This window comes from Stylophora pistillata, chromosome 11 (assembly GCF_964205215.1).
Source record: "Stylophora pistillata chromosome 11, jaStyPist1.2, whole genome shotgun sequence".
NCBI lineage: Eukaryota > Metazoa > Cnidaria > Anthozoa > Scleractinia > Pocilloporidae > Stylophora > Stylophora pistillata.
Window position 1 is genome coordinate 29,538,533 of NC_142529.1, and position 20,562 is coordinate 29,559,094.

General features: G+C 38.3%; 3 protein-coding genes across 3 annotated transcripts in view; 1 reads left to right on the forward strand and 2 right to left on the reverse strand.

Moving 5' to 3' along the window:
- Window positions 1-8,863: 8,863 nt before the first annotated feature.
- LOC111346399 (uncharacterized) lies at window positions 8,864-15,386 on the reverse strand. Its single transcript, XM_022953688.2, has 13 exons — window positions 15,193-15,386; window positions 14,775-15,070; window positions 14,408-14,504; window positions 13,806-14,096; window positions 13,553-13,626; window positions 13,027-13,209; window positions 11,838-12,011; window positions 11,577-11,729; window positions 10,929-11,009; window positions 10,563-10,737; window positions 10,332-10,392; window positions 9,652-9,718; window positions 8,864-9,153 (listed from the first exon to the last, which is right to left on the reverse strand). The coding sequence occupies exons 1-13, from the start codon at window positions 15,343-15,345 to the stop codon at window positions 9,105-9,107; spliced, it is 1,854 nt and encodes a 617-aa protein (XP_022809423.2). The 5' UTR covers window positions 15,346-15,386; the 3' UTR covers window positions 8,864-9,104.
- A 2,650-nt stretch (window positions 15,387-18,036) lies between these two features.
- LOC111321196 (uncharacterized) lies at window positions 18,037-19,878 on the reverse strand. Its single transcript, XM_088739626.1, has 2 exons — window positions 19,722-19,878; window positions 18,037-19,606 (listed from the first exon to the last, which is right to left on the reverse strand). Exon 2 carries the CDS (start codon window positions 19,580-19,582, stop codon window positions 19,112-19,114), a length of 471 nt encoding a protein of 156 aa, XP_088595752.1. The 5' UTR covers window positions 19,583-19,606; window positions 19,722-19,878; the 3' UTR covers window positions 18,037-19,111.
- A 254-nt stretch (window positions 19,879-20,132) lies between these two features.
- Window positions 20,133-20,562, forward strand: part of LOC111321235 (uncharacterized) — a 10,617-nt gene continuing 10,187 nt past the window's right edge. The window contains exon 1 of the mRNA XM_022924060.2: window positions 20,133-20,562. This exon is cut by the window's right edge and continues 7 nt beyond it. Within this exon, the coding sequence (XP_022779795.2) occupies window positions 20,438-20,562 (125 nt within the window). The 5' untranslated portion in view covers window positions 20,133-20,437.

A 20,562-nucleotide genomic window follows, 5' to 3' on the forward strand; every position in this document is an offset into this window, starting at 1 on the left:
TACCTGAGGAACAAATGTCCATAACTTTTCCATTTTGTTTTAATCAACATTCTGACCACAGGGTAGGCCTTTCCCGATTGCGCTGAGCACTTTTTGAGCACTTTTTTTAGTTTGGGGCACTATTTTGCATTTTGAGCACCCTTGAGGTGGCTCGTACTAGTTTCCTCGCACGGGGAACAGATAACTCTTGCGTCACGCGCGAGAGTGACCTGTTCCCCGCGCGAGGAAACTGGTACGAGCCACCTTAAAAGACGAAAATTTAAAACAAAGATGGCGGCGCGAGGATTTTTTTCTACTTATATGAGAAATTTACCTAAGAGCTTGTATTTGATGTGTTGAGCGGCCTCAGGAGATAGAAACTACGATAAAGAAGACGATTTTCGGAGAAGTAAAGGTTGCTTCACTTCACATTTAAAAGAAATATTCAACCGCTATGAAATCTTGCGACGGCGAAAAAAGAAGAACTCAAGTGAAGGATAATCTACCTGAAGTGGAAGAAGACTTTGAAACTTAAAGGAAAATAATATGATATAGCCAGAAGTCGTGTGTAGGATTTTTAAGATGAGCCCGGGAGGCTGTCTTTGACAGCTGTTTAATGATTTTCTTTATTAGCAGTAAACGTCTGTAAACATCAGATCGTAGGCGCGCGCGCGAGCACACGCAATTGTCAACGGTAGCTATAACAGATCATGAGCAAATGTCGATCTTATAGAGTCCAGAGTTTAAAATGCGCGGAAACGCGCGTGGAAATTGCTAAACTCACGAAAGCTATTGCATGAGAACAAGTCCAGTGACCCCTTCTTTTTATTGTTCCAATATGATAATAACGTCGAAAGGAATCATCAGAGAAAAAATTGAAAATTCTACGGAAGGAAATTTGCGATGTCTGAAAATTGCCTTTTTTCTAGATTTTCTGAAATTCCGCTCCCTAGAAGTTTTTAAAAATCTTTGTGCATTTTCCTTCTCAAGTGCCAAAAGCAATCACTGAAAAAAATCATGGGGTCACCCGGTTAGTTTTCGAATTATTTAAGCCACAAGCTAAAAAATGCGTCTGAATAAGCCTATGAAAGCGTTGCCATGGAAACTGCTGGTGACGAAATGACACCTATTTTTGGATAACCAATGATTATATAATTCAACCCCGTAAAAGTGTTCTACTGGCCTTGGTCAGTCTTTCTGTTGTATTCTTTCAAAGTTACAAACCATCAAAAAGATGAAAACCGGTACGAGCCACCTTAAACACTTTTTCGCACTTTGGGCAACATTTGAGCAATATTTCACATTTCAAGCAAATTTCGAACAACATATGTCTTCTAAAATATTTTAAAGCAAAAACTGCGTATCGCTCGCAACGAGAATCGTGTTCCAGGTCATAAATTTGAATAACTAATGATGTACTGGTCAAGAATAAAAGACCGTTGTCATGGAAAGGCGCGTGGACTTATCCCTACTGAGCGTGAAAACAGAAATTTCTGATTGGCTGATGTATTATGTGTGTGTCATCTCAAATGTCTAAATCATCTGATGTCCAGGCTTTACACTAGTACTGCTGAATTTATTTACAATTCGTAATCGGCTTTAGTTTTTTAAGAGCACGAATGGAAGCAGTCGGAAAACAATAGCAATGAAGACGAAGAAGTGATTGATACAATTACAATAACAGTAAACGCTGGAGCATCCCTCACTGCTCCAGAAAGCGCTTCGTTAACACGAAAGCGAAAAGTTCCGATCACCAAAGGGAAGAACAATCAAAGAGGAAGCGTCAAAACCACCAATGTGAGTATATACACAGGATCGTCTCAGAGTACCTAAACCAACACTTACAAGGAAAGCTTAGATGTAACGCCTGCAGCAAAGTTCTCAGTGATAAGAAAAGTTCTATTGAAAGACACACGAAATCAAAGAAACATGAGAAGGGCCTGGCTGATATCAAGAGAAATAAATCAGAACAGCAGTCCATCGAAGAATGCCTGCAGAAGAGGGCAAAAATTGACATATTTACGAAAAAATTAGAGGTGACTGTTCACAACTTTTAGCGCTTTTTGAGCACTATTTTGAGCACTTTTTAGCCATTTTTGCTAGCACTTTTTTTAGGATTTTACGAGCGCAATCGGGAAAGGCCTACCACAGGGTGTTGCAAAACCCCCTAAGAATGAAAATCAGGAACTGATTTTGGGAAAAAGTATAGGTTGAGAGTGATGGAGAATTAATCTCCTGTAACCAGGAGATTAGTAAAATTAGTAAAATAACGAGATGAACGAGGTACACGTGAAGCTAGGTTTTTACCGACCGAAGGAAAGTAGGTATTGAAGATGTTAGAAATCTCAAGAGGATCATTAGTTAGGCTGTTATCATTATTCATTTAAGAGAAGAAATGACTTGTTTTCTATTCGTTTTGTCGTTAATTAGCCTATTTATTCTATTCCAGGTGTTTTTCATATTGTTTAAATTCTCAGCAAAGAATGCATGATGATGATTCCTTTTACTCAACCGAGTTCAGAACACCCGGCCACTCGTTTACATTTCATTAAATAAGAATAGCGTCTATTGTGTTATGCCTCGATCGTTCTTCAAAGCCTCCCGACACATGTAAATGAGGTGGACGGGTATTCTGAAGTTGCTCCCTCATCCGAAACAAGCAGCAAGAAAAAGACGAGGATGACATACTTTTTGAAGGCAAAGTTATGCATGAGGAGTTCACAAAAAACAAAGAACTTGTCAAGAACAGGCTCATTATTATTCACTTCGCGGAAAGGACCGAGAATGACTGGATTCCGAAAGATTTTGATGAAAAACGAATTGTTCATGTGGAAGGTGGAATTGTGCCCCCTAAAGGATCGAAGTCCCGCCTTATCACACCTTGAATATTGCATGAAGAATATATTGCTTGGAGATGACTTTTCGTACTAAGCTCAAGGACCAGAATTTAAAGAAGGGTTCTATCCGTGGAGAGAAGGAGTCGCAGTTGTAAAAGACTGGGTCCTTGACTGATTGCTTTAGAACGTTTGCTCGAGTGTGTCAGACAATCGTCATTAATCGTAGTTATGTGTATCTTTCAACCACGAGGATTAATAGTTATTGATGCGATAATGATAAAGACAAAATTTAGCTTAAACAATGCATGGTATAGTTGATAAGTACCCTGATATTGTTTCGAGGAGATATCAGTATTTTAAAAATATTCATGGCATTTGCTTACAGAGCTTTCTTACAACCTGTAGAGGAAAACAAATTGACCAACGTCAGGCTTACATTCTGTAAATTCCTCAATGAATGCTTGGGTCATGTCGTGTTCTTTGTTTATCAATAAGCCTGCACATTTTGCTATAAAAAAAAGCTGAAGATATGCTGCTATTTGCTTAATTATTATTTTTATGACGCCTGAATACACTATTGGCCCCTAGGCCTTCATAGATTATGTCAGTAAAAGTGGCATTATGCTAGTAGCATTCCTTTTTCTTTGGCGAAATTATGCTAAAATTATGCTCTTCTTTCTAATTATGCCCCTTTTCATAAAATGACGCTCCTTGAAAAAACTGCAAATAAGTCTAAAAAATACATTCTTTAATTAGAAGCCGTTGGTCTTCAAGAAAGAAACACAACAAATCCACAATGAAATTCAAATAAACATGTGGTTCATGTTAAGCCGGGCTCAGACCGTTTCAGACGCCGCTCAGTGATTCACAGTGAACTACAAATGTTACTACTTGAACAAAAACTTAAAACATCGAATAACGTCACCGAGTGCTTGGGAGTAGAGATGAAATGATCAAATTGTAGCTTCAAAAGTGATCCGATAATTATCAAAATATGCGAATTATGCTAGCGTTGTGCTACTTGGCAGAAATTGTGCCAGTTTGCTCAAATCATGCTAGTATAATCTATAAAGGCCTATTAGCCTCTGATCAGAGCATGGTATGTTATATTGATTGACCACCAATTAACGTGGCTTTCTCTGTGTAACGGGATAAGCACGGTATTGGCACATAAGGTCGACCTCAAGGAAAAAATGAAAATGAAATGTTGACGTCATGATGAACCTCGCTTCCAGGATCTCTCCTCTAAGTTGACGTGTCGCGGGTCGCGCAATTCTTGTACCCAGACTTCGCACGACTAAACGGTTCAGACGTGAAACGCTGTTCTGTTCATGACTCCAATGAAGAAATTATTGAATTTTCTTTCTAGTTTCTAAACTAACGATTTAATTGGCTTTAATATGCAGTTAAATGAAAAATTTAGAAAAAAAAACTGAAAATATATACAATCCACACGCGAGAACTCTGCTCCCTCTTTAAGTTTCCCTTCTAGGACAATAACAATACAATTATTTCTCAAGTACCGCGGAATTTTATCGGTCGCCGACAGGTTCCTTTTTGTTGCCATTCGCTCCAATAACATGGTCAAAGAAGAGAAAGAAGTCTGAAAGTTCAAGCGCAAAGCTCTTATCTTGACGCATACAAACATGAACAGTGGGGTTCAATAATATTTTTAACCCTTAGGGCCACCGTTTATTTCTAAAACCTTTGCTTACAGATATGGTTTGATTTTTAAAGTCTACCTCATTCTAATCTCCTCCACATAGATGAGATACTCCACAATATCTCATACTTCTGACTCAAAATTACACGCGAGGTTTGCCAGTCAAAATTCCCTTGATGCAATCCTCGAGATGGTCCAGGGAAGGATTTCCCCTGAATTTCTTCACCTTGCAGGTTAAAAATTCTCCTTTCATCCAAACCAGTTGGAATCCAATCATTCTTGGTCCTCTCCGTAAAAAAAACTATCTCCAATCTGTCCATAAGTTCTTTGTTTCCTGTGAACTAGCCATGTATCACTTTGCCGTCGAAAGTGATCAAATCATCTTCGATTTCTTGGCGTTTGTTTTGAATAAGAGACGATGCTTGACGAGATCCTGTCAACATAACACAGCTGCTGCGAGAAAGTTCTTTCTTAAAATCCTGTTCCTCTGCCAGAATGTCGGTGATATTTCGTAGATCTGCCACTTTTCAGCTTTAGTGCTGTCGCTTTGAGAATACAGGAACAAAACGCATTTCATTTTCAGTGATGAACGTGTGGACAACCGAGACAGATAAACACGCTCGTCAAGTGTAACAATGAATTTCGGCTCATCCTCGCTGTAAAAACCTGTGAAGCTCACGAGTGACATAAAACAAAGACAACAAAACATTTTAAACAATAGCGTACAGCAAAAAAAATACCTCATGAAACAAAGAAGACCTCGTCAGGTTTTTACACCGAGGAGGAACCTGAATTTCTTTCTGTAAACTTAAATAATTCGAAGGAATTTCCGCTTCTTTAAATCTTACATGGGAAATCAAACACACCTTTGTTCGCTTTATAAACCACAGTCGACAAAACTGCTTCAAGTTTACCCTATACCCTCAATCAGACAATAAACAACTTTTCACTGGTAAATAGGGTACTAGCTGCCGCACAAGATTAGAAGCTCCACACGGATAGAGCCCAGCTTCCGGCGAGCAACAGAACCAATTTATTGATTGTAACGTCAAACATGATGTAAAATATAAGTCTCTTTCTTCTTGACTGTTATGATGGCTAGAAAGGTACATAACCTCAAAATATGTTTCTGTTGGATTAATTCAAAATTATTTATGATTTCTTCTGAAACGAACTGTCAGTTGAAATAGAGCTTTTTGCTCTATTTCAACTGAAATGTAAGATATTCTTTTACATTTCTTGATAAAAGCATACTGATTGAAATATCCTCAAACTTTGATATTATGAAATGAATATTTAACTTTATCATTGCCTTGTGTTTTGTAGATAACTAAGTTCTTGGTGATTCTATTGGAAAGTGAACTAAACTCAGACAACAGATATGAGATGTTCAGAGATGTGGAAGACAAAACAGGAAAGACATTGCTACACTGCTGCAGAACTTGGCTTTTTACATGTCACTAAAACACTTGTGAAGAAATGTCCAGGATTGCTCGCTCTGAAAACAGTGGCTCAGCTTAAACCCAAGAAGAAAAGAGGCTTGTTACCAGTTGAATTGGCTCTAATAGCAGAGAATGATGAAGTTGCAGCTTAAATGATTAGAATAATGTGGCATGAAACGTATCTAAGTTATAAGTGCAATGACTAATAATATCTTGGAGACATTTGGAACCGAAACAACGTGAAGGAAAAAAAAGAAGCTTTAAGTAAGAGATTGGAAAAAAGGAGGAAATTAAGGCTGTATTAAAAACATAATGATAAAAAATGAGCTGTTGCTGAAGAAAAGGATCCAGATTTAAAACCAAAACTCTTCAAAATAGCACGAACCGTACTCTCTTATTCTCGTGTGCCTTACAACAAAGGGTCACAATTAATATATCTTAAAGAACGTTTTGTTGTGTAGTATGGCTGATTATTACACGACTCGGGCAGTCAGAGGGCCAATAACTAAAATCAACCAATCAAAATGCTCTATTGCCGGTCCAATATTCTCTAAGTATTGGACCGGGCACTGTCCCGAATGGTCCCGAATGATACCGCACTTGTGTTGCTTTGAACTTCAGTCGTATAATAAATCTCTTACCAACCAAGCTTGCTCGGGGCCGTACTGGAAGATTATCGGCCCTCATTCTTTTTTGTACGGACCTCGCTGCGCTCGGTCCGTACTGTCAAGACCTGGGGCTGATATTCTCCCAGTACGGCCCTCGCGCTTGTTTAACAAGATATATGTATTTATACGAGTTGTGCCGTACTTTGACGAGTCAAAATACAAAAAACGAATAAAAATACTCAGTATTATTACACGACTCGGGCAGTTAGAGGGCGAATAACTAAAATCAACCAATCAAAATGCTCTATTGCCGGTCCAATATTCTCTAAGTATTGGACCAGGCACTGTCCCGAATGGTTCTGAATGATACCGCACTTGCGTCCCTATTAACTTCAGTCGTATAATAAATCTCTTATTAACCAAGCTTGCTCGGGACCGTACTGGAAGAATATCGGCCCTCGGTCTTTTTTTAAGGGACCTCGCTGCGCTCGGTCGTTACTGTCAAGACCTCGGGCCGATATTCTCCCAGTACGGCTCTCGCGCTTGGTTAATAAGATATATATACTACAAAAACAAGAATTCAATGAGAGATTTATCATCCAACTCGCCAAATTGTTATTTCACCGCGGGCGAATTTCTAGCCGTTTGTGTGGAGTACAATTACCGCGAGATATTTATACGTTTTGGGCGTTATTTATACTCTACGAAACACAGTTCGATAAAAAAATACAATACTACACTGTGTATTATAGATTGTGTGTTAAAGCGTCTTTTCGATTGCAGTATTTAAAACATAGTTCCTTTGAAGAGGTCAGCCAAAGTCCAAACACCTGGAAGCAAAGCTGGCAGAATATTCAATCACACATACATGTTGATGATATGCAAAAATTTTTTGATGCCAGTTTCTTCGTTTTCACATGCATTTAACACATAGCCACTAGTGTCTAAAACAAATGCTCGCTTTTGATAGATGATAGCCCTACTTTGAAATTCCTTCCAGAAGAGTGCTGCATTGAACAACTTCACCAACCGAGTTAACTCCAGTGGGTGGTGCTTTTGGGATTTCATTCATTCAAGACAGTCCAAAAATGAAAACGTTATGCTTTTGTATACTAATAGAGAAAGTAACAAAGCTGAAAAACTAGAGGACTATTTGTAGGGTAGGCAGCGAAACTTAGCAGATTTGAGAAGCATCGGCGAAATTTCAGCAGAGGAAGGAGATTTCAGGAGCGAACTTCGCTGCCGCGGGGACTGGATCGTACTGGTTGGATCACGCCATGCTTCTTCCCTTATCAAGGGAAAACAGCAAGAGGTGGACGACGATTTCCTAACTTTTGATGGAAAGGTTATACATGAAGAGTTCACAGGAAATAAAGAATTTATCGACAAACTGATTATTGTATACTTGACGACGGAAAGAACCACTGATGATTGGATCCCAGATGGTCTTGATGAGAGTAGATATTTAATCTGCAAGGTGAAAAAATTGTGGAAAGTCCCTTGCTGCACCAGCTTGAGTATTCCATACGGAAAATATTGCTTGGAGATTCCTTTATGATGTAGGAAACGCACTGTTCCGTGTGTATACGATAAAGTGAAAAAATGTTTCACAAGAACTTTGATTTCCAGCTGATTGAACCGCGTATCACATTCTGAGTTTTGAGCCTTGTTAAGTGGTATTTTTCATGTGTCCTTCATAACATAAGTTAGATCTAAATTAGTGTGTACTCGTTTCTAAAGGATGGAACGGAATGCAAAGGATCTACAATCAAACTAAGGATAACACGTTATAGTTAGATTTTGATATCAATATTAGTGTAAGCAAATAAGATACTAATTGAGTAAATCAGTGATCGACGTTACATGTGTGCAACCAATTCACGGTTGTAAAAGTAAAGCATGGTTTACAAAGTTTGTGTAGAAATGAAGTCACAGTCATAAATAAACTTGCGCAAACAAGAAAACACGAAAGCGTTAACTGCTTAAAGATATTAATGAGAAGACGAGAATTAGTTGCATAGTCATGATATATGGCCTGCCAGGGCTTTCGGAGACCTCTACCAAGCACGAGAAATGTTTGGGTCTTCTGAGAATTCGAAACGCACGCCTCGTTGCACCGTAGAACTTTGAAAGAGTAGCTACTGATTGTGACGTCCACGTGGAAGCATGATTACTTCAAAAGCGGACTTTGGTATTTTCAATCCTTATGTCAAATCGCCTTGCTTTCAATCGTCATTCCTTGTATTTTCCACTGGAAGCCAGCTGTTCTAGTCGGCTCCGTTGTTTTCTAATGTGGTTATGCTTTCTTTCTAATTCAACTGTTTGTCACACCCGTTTTCCCTTTTCTTTTATTTTCAGCCATACAGTTTGTTCACAAAAATTGTCGTTGTTGTTGATTTCTTTCGCATAACAGTCCTGATTGCAGCTTTATAAATAATCTGACGAAATTCTCGTAATACCCATCGCCTCTATCTTCTCCCTTCAAAGGCAGTTAACGTCTCATATTGTCGCATAAAACTACAACTAATGGCAATTGCAAATTAATGTCTCAATTTAATGTAAACAGACACTCGTTTTAATATTGCGCAGGCCTCATCTGTTTCACCATCTTTCTCATCTTTTCCCTGAAAAAAGAAACATGGTGAAAGAAATGAACAGTAAAATGTCTACTTGAATGTGGAAAAAATGTAAATCAGTCTGAGTTCGTTGCTTTTGTTAAAGTTTGCTAGTTGATAGTTATACAAATGTCGCGCCATCTTCTAAACCAACCTAATCAGATTCAGAACTGAGACCAAGCGGGACTGAGGCACTAACGTTTCCTGTAGTCACGAACCCTTCCCAATCATTCTTAGAAATGTCACGCAACGCTCCACCCAAAAGAGGCTTCTTCCAAGAACTTGTGTGACATCTATGAGAAAGGCCACGAAGGAGATAAATGTAGCCACTCTTACAGCAGTTTTCTATTTTTTTTTACTTGAGTTCTTCCTTTCTCTTTATGCTATTTTCCTTCGTTATAATTCTTACTATAATTATTCATCTGTTGGTTTTATGACTCTCGATCGATTTGCGCTCCATGCGAGGTTCGTAGCGAGAAAGAAGGGAAAACAAGGAATTTTCATCACCTGATCGCACAAAGTTTTTCTTCGACTGACTCCCACGGATTGCGATCTTCACTGAATTCAAGAAGCTCTAGAAAAAAAACATAAGAATTGTTCTCTTCCCAATCTCTACCCCTCAAATGACATTCAACTGACCACACTCGGAGATGATATGTCTAATCAGGCATTCTGATTTGCATGTTCAGTGGAGCGCGTAGTAAAGAATTAGAATTAATTATCGTAATTGCGAATTCGCCTCGACTACGCGCGGCGGAAAAATTAGGTCATGTGATTTATAATTTAAAATGAACAATTTATGCTGTAACAACATTCGAAGCTGGTCATCAACGGTCGTAAACGTAAGCATCAAGATAAAGCATCGAGATAGCGAGTCAAGGGATCCAACTACTCAGAAACACAAATTGTAAGTTACGAAACCGTTTGTCGCTTCTTAGTGTAATAGAAAAAAATCCGAGCCCCAGATGGGCTCGCTTCGACTAAGAATATTGTAAATAATTAGGTATCTCGAAATTGTTTAATTTTCAGTTGACTACGATGTAACCACGGATGTAACGAGCCGTGTTCACTCTAGTTCAAATAAAACCTGACTACGTTGATCCCTGGTGGGCTAATCTTCAAAATAAGTAGCGCCTTCAACCATACGAGCGAATCACATTCTCAATCCCAAGTAATTCACCACCGACCTTTTGCGAGATTCATTTCACTGATCCAGTCTCCCTCCTTGTAATACTTCACACGCAAATTCTGCAGAGAGAAAAGTCGAAGTAAAACAAATCAATTACCTTCTTCCGTCCGACATGGCATTCTAAAGCGCACGCACGCGCAGTACATCTGCGCAATCGCACGTGGTTTCAATAACACAAGGCGGTGAGTGCCTCTCGTTACTAGAGTCTCATCAAGCATTTGATAGTTACCAGAAAAGGAAATCTCTCCATGCGAGTGAGTTGTAAAATCCGATCAACATCATACTCAAGGCGAGCGACTTGTTTGGCCTGAGTGTAGGTCGTACTCATTTGTGCAATGAGAATGTTGAGTAGAATTACAGTCACTGTCCCCATGTACGCCATCATCAGCAGAACTGACAGCCAGCTGCACGAAAGAAAGAAATATCCACAGAGTTTAGCTTCCCTTCTGAACACGAAAAGGTGCATAGACTCCAGATGTGATGAAAACCGGATTCTTTTATAGACTTGCTTCTCTGAAGTGGCGTTTTAAACGCGAGTAGAAGCTGCTATTACACGCGTAGAGAAGTAATAACTTAAAAGATTAGTGCCACTTACTTGAAAGTTGAGTAGTCTTCAACCATTGGATACTGATCAGACAGTGCTTGAAATCCGCTCAACAAGACGTCTCCAAAACCACTGAAAGCGTCAAATTAAAATTAGCATTACAAAAAAGAATTTTTATAGGATTACACAATTACTGGTGAACCATTAGTTTCCATTGTGGTCCTTGCAAACAAATGAAACAAATGGTCTAAATTGAACATAACATCATTAAGAACCCCAACCGGCCGGAGGCAAACCAGTTGGCTATTTACAAGCGTGGCCAAGGATCTGAACTCGGGGCTACCGTGAAACAGATCCAGTGGTCAGGATGGGACTCGAACCCGGGAGCGGCGGATTACGAGTCCGACACTCTAACCACTCGGCCACACTGCCTCCAATGTTGAGTTTGAGCATGTTGAGTTTTTGCACTTCGCATGAGTTATATCCACCAAGTTACCGCGTTCAGTAAATTGCTTTTGCAAAAGGGCGAGAATGGCTTGAATAAATAAAAAATCTAACCAGTATAAAGCATATCAAACCAAACAAACTCCAGAGGAAATTTTCGAATATTTTACTGACTTGGGGGAACCAAACCCTTTTTTATTTTTTACTAGACAACTTCATAGCTCTGTTAAGGGGATATACCCAATAGAGACGCACCGAAGTTCTTGGTTTTCACTGGATCCGGAGTAACAGAGTGATAAAGTCAATGCACCACAGAAAGAGAAAAAGATCACAACAAAAACTGCCATGGATCGTGTGACGTCATGTAATATGATTTTGGCCAAGGTTTGTGTGTATAACCCTGTAGTCCTAAAAAAGATATAAAGTAATGTTAAGTTAGATTATTACGAAGGGATGAGTTTTAAGTGATCAGCGCTTTTTCCGAACTTAAGTAATCAATTGGGAGTTGTGAGTTACCTTGACAAACACGAAAACTTAAAGATCCTCATGAAGTTGAACAAGAAGGCCAAAGATGTCACCATCCACTGAGCTTTGAGATCCATGTATCGTAACGGTATTATACACAGAATAAACAGCTGGCCCAACCAGTCAAACAGAGTCATCCACTGTGTAAAATAAGAACGCCCCTCTCTGCAAGAAATCAAACAATAGGCCATTTTACAGTTGTGTACTTAGTTGCCAAGCCTTTGATTCAGAGTGAGGCTGAAGGTGACCTTGTTGTGATAGAGACCTGTATCTACTTAGCATGATAACAAAGTGATTTACATTTGAAAGGCAGCAAGGTTTATATCATAACAAGGTCAACCCTAGCCTCACTCCCATTCAAAGGCTTGGAAACCAAGCACACAACTTTAAAATGGACTATTCGTTTAAACTTGCTCCTCCTCTAGAAGTGTTATGTTCACCAAATCATCTCAACTTTGTATAGACTGCATAACTCGTGTGCAAAAGACGAAAAGATAATAGAAATAAACCATTTACAATTCCACTGGCAAACAAAAAATCTGAAGGTCTTAAAGATATGTTTAAAAAGCAAAAGATAAGAATTCAAAATAAAAAATTTGGATTGTTCAGTGCAGCCATTTGAGCTCTATCCATTGAGCTAACCGCCTCCCGGTTAGCTCAATGGATAGAGCGCTGGACTGTTGAGCGGTTGGTCAAGGGTTCAAGTCCTGGCCAGACCAACACTCAAGGTCTTAAAATAATTGAAAATAATTTGCTGCCTTTCTATAGCATCAAGAAATGGTTAGATATTCTAGTCTTCTCGGATAGGGACGAATAAATGGAGGTCCCATCTCCTGCAGGGTTGGGGTAGGAGACATTAATTTCCCACACACAAGATTACTGTGTGATGGATGTCCTCGGCTGGGCTGGGATGGGTGGGTTTATTGGGCCCGCAGTAATTGGCGCAAGCTGTTGAGGTATCCCTGCCGGTTGGCAAAGCTATTAAATTAAATTAATTTTGATACTTCTCTTTCCGTCCGTAATTTTGCCCTGTTCTACAGTGTAACATCGTGAGTGACATATTTTGTGCTTTCATAAAATGGTAAAATGGCATAATTGTGGAATAATAATAAACAATGGTGTTAAGTCTCCTTGTTGCTGCACTAAATGATCTGATTTTACCCTAAACATTATCACTTACATTCTTATTTGATAGATTTCTTCACAGGTGTAAAACACAACCATAAGAAGAGTGACAATCTCACAGAATCCACGTAGTAAGTCCAGTGCACCACTGTAATGGGTGGGGTCCAGTTTGGTTGAAGCATGTAGCAGAGAATATGACAAACACAGCAAGAAGATCACATACAATGCGGCTTGAAGGCTACAGAAAGGAAAAGGCAGTTATCACCTCTGTTGGAGTACAATGGAGAAGGGAAAAGAAGGAAGGGTATGAAGATTAACTTGAAGATGTAAAATCTTAAGCATAACTTCTTGGTAACTTGTCAAGTATTTTTGAATCAGCAACGTTTAAGAAATAAAAAAAAAACTTAAAATATTTTCTAATATTTCGCACTTGCAATGATCTGAGAAATAAGTAGTCTGATAGACACAAATGTAATTAAGCTGTAAAATCAGATATCACCTTTCATCTGTGTACTTTGTACATGTTTGTCTAAATGAAGTTAGATGATTTGGCTGAGCCTTCACAAATACACTTGGTTTACCTGAGGAACAAATGTCCATAACGTTTCCATTTTGTTTTAATCAACATTCTGACCACAGGGTGTTGCAAAGCCTCCTAAAAATGAAAATCAGGAACTGATTTTGGGCAAAAGTATAGGTTGAGAGTGATCAAGAATTAATCTCCTGTAACCAATAAGTGAATTTGAGTGTTTCTCCTAATTCTAAATATTGACATCTGTAAGTGAAATTCCACTGAAGTTTCAGAAAATTTGATTTTCATTGGTTTAATCCTACCTTATTGTTGCTCTTTGCAATAGTATGTAAACAAGAACTGTCTCTCCAGTTAAAATATTTGTTATCTATCTGCCAGTATCCATCTAATGTCATAATCTTTGGGGGTTGTCCATCCTTATCTCCATCCAGAATATGAAAATAAAAGTGATAGTTTAATGGATCATCTGTGATTGTCTTCCATACTCCCTCAATTGCCTCCCTCTCTTCTTCTGTTTCATAGTTTTCTTGTCGCTGTGGAAGATATGGCCAGTGAGGGTTTATCATCTGGTCTAATACAGCCACTACTGTTTTCTGTAAACAACACAAATCACAACATGTTTCATCAAGAGCATTCCTGCTATAAACAGACTGTAAGTTAGACAGCAAACTGTCTATCTACTGTATGGTCAGTAATTGCCAGCACTTTGGCATCTTCCCATCTATACCAAACTCAAATTAGGCACCTCTAAAAATTTACTAGAGGGGGGTTGCAAATTAATAACACAACTGTAACAAGCTCAAGGATCAACTAGCCATTTTACTCAACCAATGTTGCTATTCACTTAGTGAAATATGACACCTGTGGTCTATTCAAAATTTTGTAAATACAACAACAAGCTCACCTTCAATTTAGGATTCTCAGTGATTCCCTTGAAACTGAGTAGGGATGGCTTAGGATTGGTCATTTTTCCTGGTGTCCAGGAAAATAAGCTTTGCACTCTTAATGCGACAAAAGAAAATAGATCATTATTTCACAGGTCTGATGTAAGTTCAAGTGTTCTGGTTAATCAGGTTACCCACAACATGCTCACTGATTTAATTCATGTAAATGAAATGTCTGTATCAATTCATTACCACATAATTTCAACCAGTTTTTCAGCATTTTGTATGGATAATTGAATGTATATTATAATAAGAAACTGGGGTGTCAACATGCAATGTAAACATTTTTTTTTTTTTTATCTTACAAAACTTATGATATGTTTCTACCTTCCATGCCACATAACTCTAACCAAAAATGCTGCCACATCATCATTCTCTGATGCTATCGCCAATTCCACAGGCAACATGGCTCTTTTTTTCACAGGTTTCTGTACATCTTCTGTTGTCATGGAAAGTAGCAGAGGAAGTTTCCTTGCGAGTGTTTTGGTGACATGTAAAAAGCCATGCTCTGCTGCATAATGCATTAGAGTCTTCTTAGTTTTATCTACTGTATCTCTGAACTTCCCATATCTCTTGTCTGAGTTTAGTTCACTCTCCAACAGAATCTCCAAATGCCGATTTATCTGCAAATTAAATACCAAAAGTAGTATCTATCAAAAAAGAAACTATACTAAAATAGGTTGGTATTTTGGTATAAGAAAGACAAATGCGTTCCTGCATGCATCAAACACTTATAATTACAAACCTGTTGTTCAAGGCCTGGAAGTTTCTCAGGATTATCTTTGAACTGTTTAGATGCTGGCCACTGTTTTAACATCACGAGTGCCGGGTCTTCGCTCTCAATTTCTCCCCTGTTTCTGTACCTCTGAATCAGTCTTTCAACATGAACTTCATCCATAGCTCTGTTCCATGACAACCCCTTGTTCTGCCTTTGATGAACCTTGTGTAAAATAAATCAACCTCGCTCAGCAAAGGATTGATTGAATAGATAAAAGGAGAATGCATCAAAGAAATGAGGAATGCATTCTAAACCCTCGTCTTTTAACCTATATTTCATATTTCCTTCTTGCCTTAATCCAGAACTCTTCGTCAAATTCATCTACCAACAAATCTGCTCCCTGGTGATCACGACAGCGATCAATTTCATGCTGATTTCCTTGTTCGCCATACTTTTCAGTGCACTTCAACTCTTGTTCTCCTTTACTCATAACTGAATCTTTTAGCACCAGCCACATTTAAGTTAGATGTGATAAATATAATCCCTGGTTCGGGGTTAAAACAACCTCTTCCATGTGCAAGTTCTCTGGATTTGATGGTCGGTATCGCGCGAGCAGCTGAACCGAGCAATAACTAAGGGGCCTTGGCCAAACTCATACCCAAGGATTTTTCGGTTTATTGTGTTGTGAAACCAAGGAGCTCCTGGGCACCAAATTAATGAAAACAAACAAGCAAATAGACAAACAAAACAAAACAAAAAGAAAACCACAACAAGACGGAACAAAACTAAACGAAATACAACAACAACAAAGTACAACTGTTATTTCACAGCAGCGTTGGCTAAATTACAGCCGGAAGATTCGAGGTGAAATTTCAAAGGTAGTAGTTGGATAGCAAGCAGCAAGAGTGTTGAGTCAGGGTCCGATCTAGGAATTTTGACAAAGAAACTCTGATTCAGATGGAAATTTTTTTCTTTTTTTTTTCCTTTTTCTATGCTCTGTAGAACCAAAGTGTGAGAGATATGTAAATTTATTTTAAAATACTTCAAGTTGAGAAGTAAAATAAGATCAATCGTGTCGTTTTGAGAATTTTGTTCTTAGAAAGAAGTAAAAAAAAAACCTCGAGTCTTACGAATTGCAAAATTAATATACTGGCTGACAAAATTACTTCAAGGTTGCATGTCAAAAACATGACCAGGAATGCAAAAAGGGCTATGTGAAATGTCAGCTTTAGAGATTCACAACACCTCTAATTGATTGCAACTATCTTGGGTTACCTAATTCGGAAATTATGCAGCCATTCAGTTGTGAAAGATGCGAGGGAATTTATTCCCAATTATAAAAAATCAGAGTGAATATTTTAAGAAAAAATTCCAGACACCAAAAATTAAGCTCGAGCTTATAATTAGGTTGGCCTGATGAGGGCTTCTATTATTTCGAGGTGCTTGAAAACTTCAATAAAGCCGGCTTCATGAAAAGTTTTCAGCCGAAAAAAAGGCCATTGATGCAATTCAATTTTCGAAAAAACCTCAACGAGTCTTTCAAATACAGCGCAATATTCATTCTACATGTAGTTCACACATTTGCTTCTAGTACTGTATATATTGTAGCTGCTAAGGCCCTTCCCGCATTGCCGACACTGCCTTTTGCAAGAACAGTTGTAGTTTCCTGTCAGACGGTTTTAAACCACAGCCTTCAAAAGCGACTTTATTCAACTTGTGTGAACATCAACAAACAAATTAGAGTCGAAAATGAAAACGTCGCTGTTTTTGTTTACAAAAAGTGAGAGCACCAAAGGAAGGCATCTTATGGATTATTTCCAAGGCAGGCTGCGAAAGATTGCAGATATGAGAAATATCACCAACATTTTGGTGAGAGAACAAGATTTTAGGGAAGAACTTTGCCTCAGTGAATGTGTTGTGTTGATTGCATCACCCAAAGCTTCGTCCCTCATCCGAAACAAGCAGCAAGAAATAGACGAGGATGACATACTTTTTGATGGCAAAGTTATGCATGAGGAGTTCACAAAAAACAAAGAACTTGTCAAGAACAGGCTCATCATTATTCACTTCGCGGAAAGGACCGAGAATGACTGGATTCCGAAAGATTTTGATGAAAACCGAATTTTTCATGTGGAAGGTGGAATTGTGCCCCTCAAAGGAAGTCCCACCTTATCACACCTTGAATATCGCATGAAGAAAATATTGCTTGGAGATGACTTTTTGTACTAAGCTCAAGGACTAGAAGGTAAAGAAGGGTTCTATCCGCGGAGAGAAAGAGTCGCAGTTGTAAAAGACTGGGTCCTAGACTGATTGCTTTAGAACTTTTGCTTGAGTGTGTCAGACAATCATCATTAATCGTAGTTATGTGTATCTTTCAACCACGAGGATTAATAGTTATTGATGTGATAATGATGAAGACAAAATTTAGCTTAAACAATGCATGGTATAGTTGATAAGTACCCTAATATTGTTTCGAGGAGACATCAGAATTTAAAAAAATATTCATGGCATTCGCTTACAGAGCTTTCTAACAACCTGTAGAGGAAAACAAATTGACCAACGTCAGGTTTACATTCTGTAAATTCCTCAATGAATGCTTAGGTCATGTCATGCTCTTTGTTTATTAATAAGTCTGCACATTTTGCTATAAAAAAAAAAAACCTGAAGATATGCTGCTATTTGCTTAATTATTATTTTTATGACGCATGAATGTACTATTGGCCCCTAGGCCTTCATAGATCATGTTAGTAAAAGTGGCATTATGCTAGTAGCATTTCTTTTTTTTTCTTGGCGAAATTATGTTAAAATTATGCTCTTTTTTCCAATTACGCCCCTTTTCTTAAAATGATGCTCTTTAAAAAAAACTGCAAATAAGTCTAAAAAATACATTTTTTAATTAAAAGCCGTTGGTCTTCAAGAAAGAAACACAATAAATCCATGATGAAATTCAAATGAACATGTGGTTCATGTTAACCCGGGCTCAGAACGTTTCAGACGCCGCTCAGTGATTCACAGTGAACTACAAATGCTACTACTTGAACTAAAACTTAAAACATCGAATAACGTCACCAAGTGCTTGGGAGTAGAGATGAAATGATCAAATTGTAGCATCAAAAATGATCCGATAATTATCAAAATATACGAATTATGCTAGCATTGTGCTACTTAGCAGAAATTATGCCAGTTTTCTCAAATTATGCCAAAAATTATGCTAGCAGAATCTATAAAGGACTATTAGCCTCTGATCAGAGCATGGTATGTTATCTTGATTGACCATCAATTAACGTGGCTTTCTCATTGTAAAGGGATAAGCACAGTATTGGCACATAAAGTCGACCTCAAGGAAAAAATGAAAATGAGATGTTGACGTCATGATGAACCTCGCTTCCAGGATCTCTCCTCTAAGTTGACGTGTATCGGGTCGCGCAATTCTCGTTCCCAGACGTAGCACGACAAAACGGTTCAGACGTGAAACGCTGGTTTGTTCATGACTCCAATGAAGAAATTATTGAATTTTCTTTCTAGTTTCTAAACTAACGATTTAATTGGCTTTAATATGCAGTTAAACGAAAAAAGAAATGAAAATATATATAATCCACACACGAGAACTTTGCTCCCTCTTTAAGTTTCCCTTCTAGAACGATAACAATACAATTATTTCTCAAGTACCGTGGAATTTTATCGGTCACCGACAGGTTCCGTTTTGTAGCTATCCGCTCCAATAACATGGTCAAAGAAGTGAAAGAAGTCGGAAAGTTCAAGCGCAAAGCTCTGACGTATGCAAACATGAACAGTTGGGATTCAATGATATTTTTAATCCTTAAGGCCACCGTTTATTTCTAAAACCTTTGCTTACAGATATGGTTTGATTTTTAAAGTCTACTGCAGTCTAATCTCCTCCACATGGATGAGATACTCCACAATATCTCATACTTCTGATTCAAAATTACACGCGAGTTTTGCCAGTCAAAATTCCCTTGATGCAGTCCTCGAGATGGTCCAGGGAAGGATTTCCTCTCTGAATTTCTTCACCTTGCAGGTTAAAAATTCTCCTTTCATCCAAACCAGTTGGAATCCAATCATTCTTGGTCCTCTCCGTAAAAAAAACTATCACCAATCTGTCCACAAGTTCTTTGTTTCCTGTGAACTCGCCATGTATCACTTGACCGTCGAAAGTGATCAAATCATCTTCGATTTCTTGGCGTTTGTTTTGAATAAGAGACGATGCATGACGAGATCCTGTCAACACGACACAGCTGCTGCGAGAAAGTTCTTTCTTAAAATCCTGTTCCTCTGCCAGAATGTCGGTGATATTTCGTAGATCTGCCACTTTTCGCAGCTTGCCTTGCAAGTAATCCTTAAGCTGTTCAGCTTTAGCGCTGTCGCTTTCAGAATACAGGAACAAAACGCATTTCATTTTCAGTGATGAACGTGTGGACAACTGAGACAGATAAACACGCTCGTCAAGTGTAACAATAATGAATTTCCGTCTGTAAACTTAAATAATTCGAAGGAATTTCCACTTCTTTAAATCTTAGATGGGAAATCAAACACACCTTTGTTCCCTATGTAAACCACATGCGACAAAACTGCTTCAATATTCCATAGTTCTTTAAATTATGCTTTGAATGGCCAAGAAATATATCACGGCTACTGATCACAAATAATTTACCACATCACGACTTTAATTATTTCAAGTGCTCTGCTTTCAAAAATGATTAAAGAGGTGTCAACAAACATTTAAAAGCAGCCAATAAACAAGGCTAATCTTTTTGTTCCGAACAAATTAAAAACCGGTTGGCGAGAAATTAGTCATAAATTATACATGAATTATCTGGATTCGACATAATTAAAAAATTATGCAGAAAAATTCATTCAAATGTATTCAGTTGGGTCGCCTCAGAGTGAGTACGAGGTTGATTTCTGCCCTTTGTGAAACTAGGTCCCAGTCTTCAGTTGAACTCTAACTCAGTAATGAAGTACCGCCTAGCGAATATTCGCACCACGGTTGCTGTTTGTTGATGTTGATCGCATGTTTTAGATTGTGATGGATGTTTTTAGAGCTAACTCTCTCAGATCACATCATTGTGTGCATTTTTTTAGAGGTGTGCATAAAAGTCAACTGTTTCGACGTTGGAAAGTGAAACCTCTCCAGGATTTTTGAATCAGAGTCCGTTCGCGGAACTGCGATAACAGCTGTTTGGAAAATTACTAGTAGAGTCCGGCAAAGCTGTACTGTTTGGAGATAAAATCTTATCATTTCCATTCAGAGATGAAACGAGAGGACCAAGAGTTGTTAGAGCGAGCTGAAGAGAAAGGGAATAACGAAGAAAAACCTCAGAGTGAAGTTGTCAAACAAGACGATTTCTTCGAAGATGAATTTGACAGAGAGTTTTG

Coding starts and splice junctions, on each gene's coding strand:
- LOC111321196 (XM_088739626.1), bottom strand. CDS start 19,582: ATGAAATGCGTTTTGTTCCTGTATTCTGAAAGCGACAGCGCTAAAGCT.
- LOC111346399 (XM_022953688.2), bottom strand. CDS start 15,345: ATGGATGAAGTTCATGTTGAAAGACTGATTCAGAGGTACAGAAACAGG. Junction 10,393..10,562: donor TGGAGAGATTTCCTTTTCTG/GTAACTATCAAA, acceptor TTCTCTCTGCAG/AATTTGCGTGTGAAGTATTA. Junction 9,154..9,651: donor GAAAAACTTTGTGCGATCAG/GTGATGAAAATT, acceptor TTCTTTTTTCAG/GGAAAAGATGAGAAAGATGG.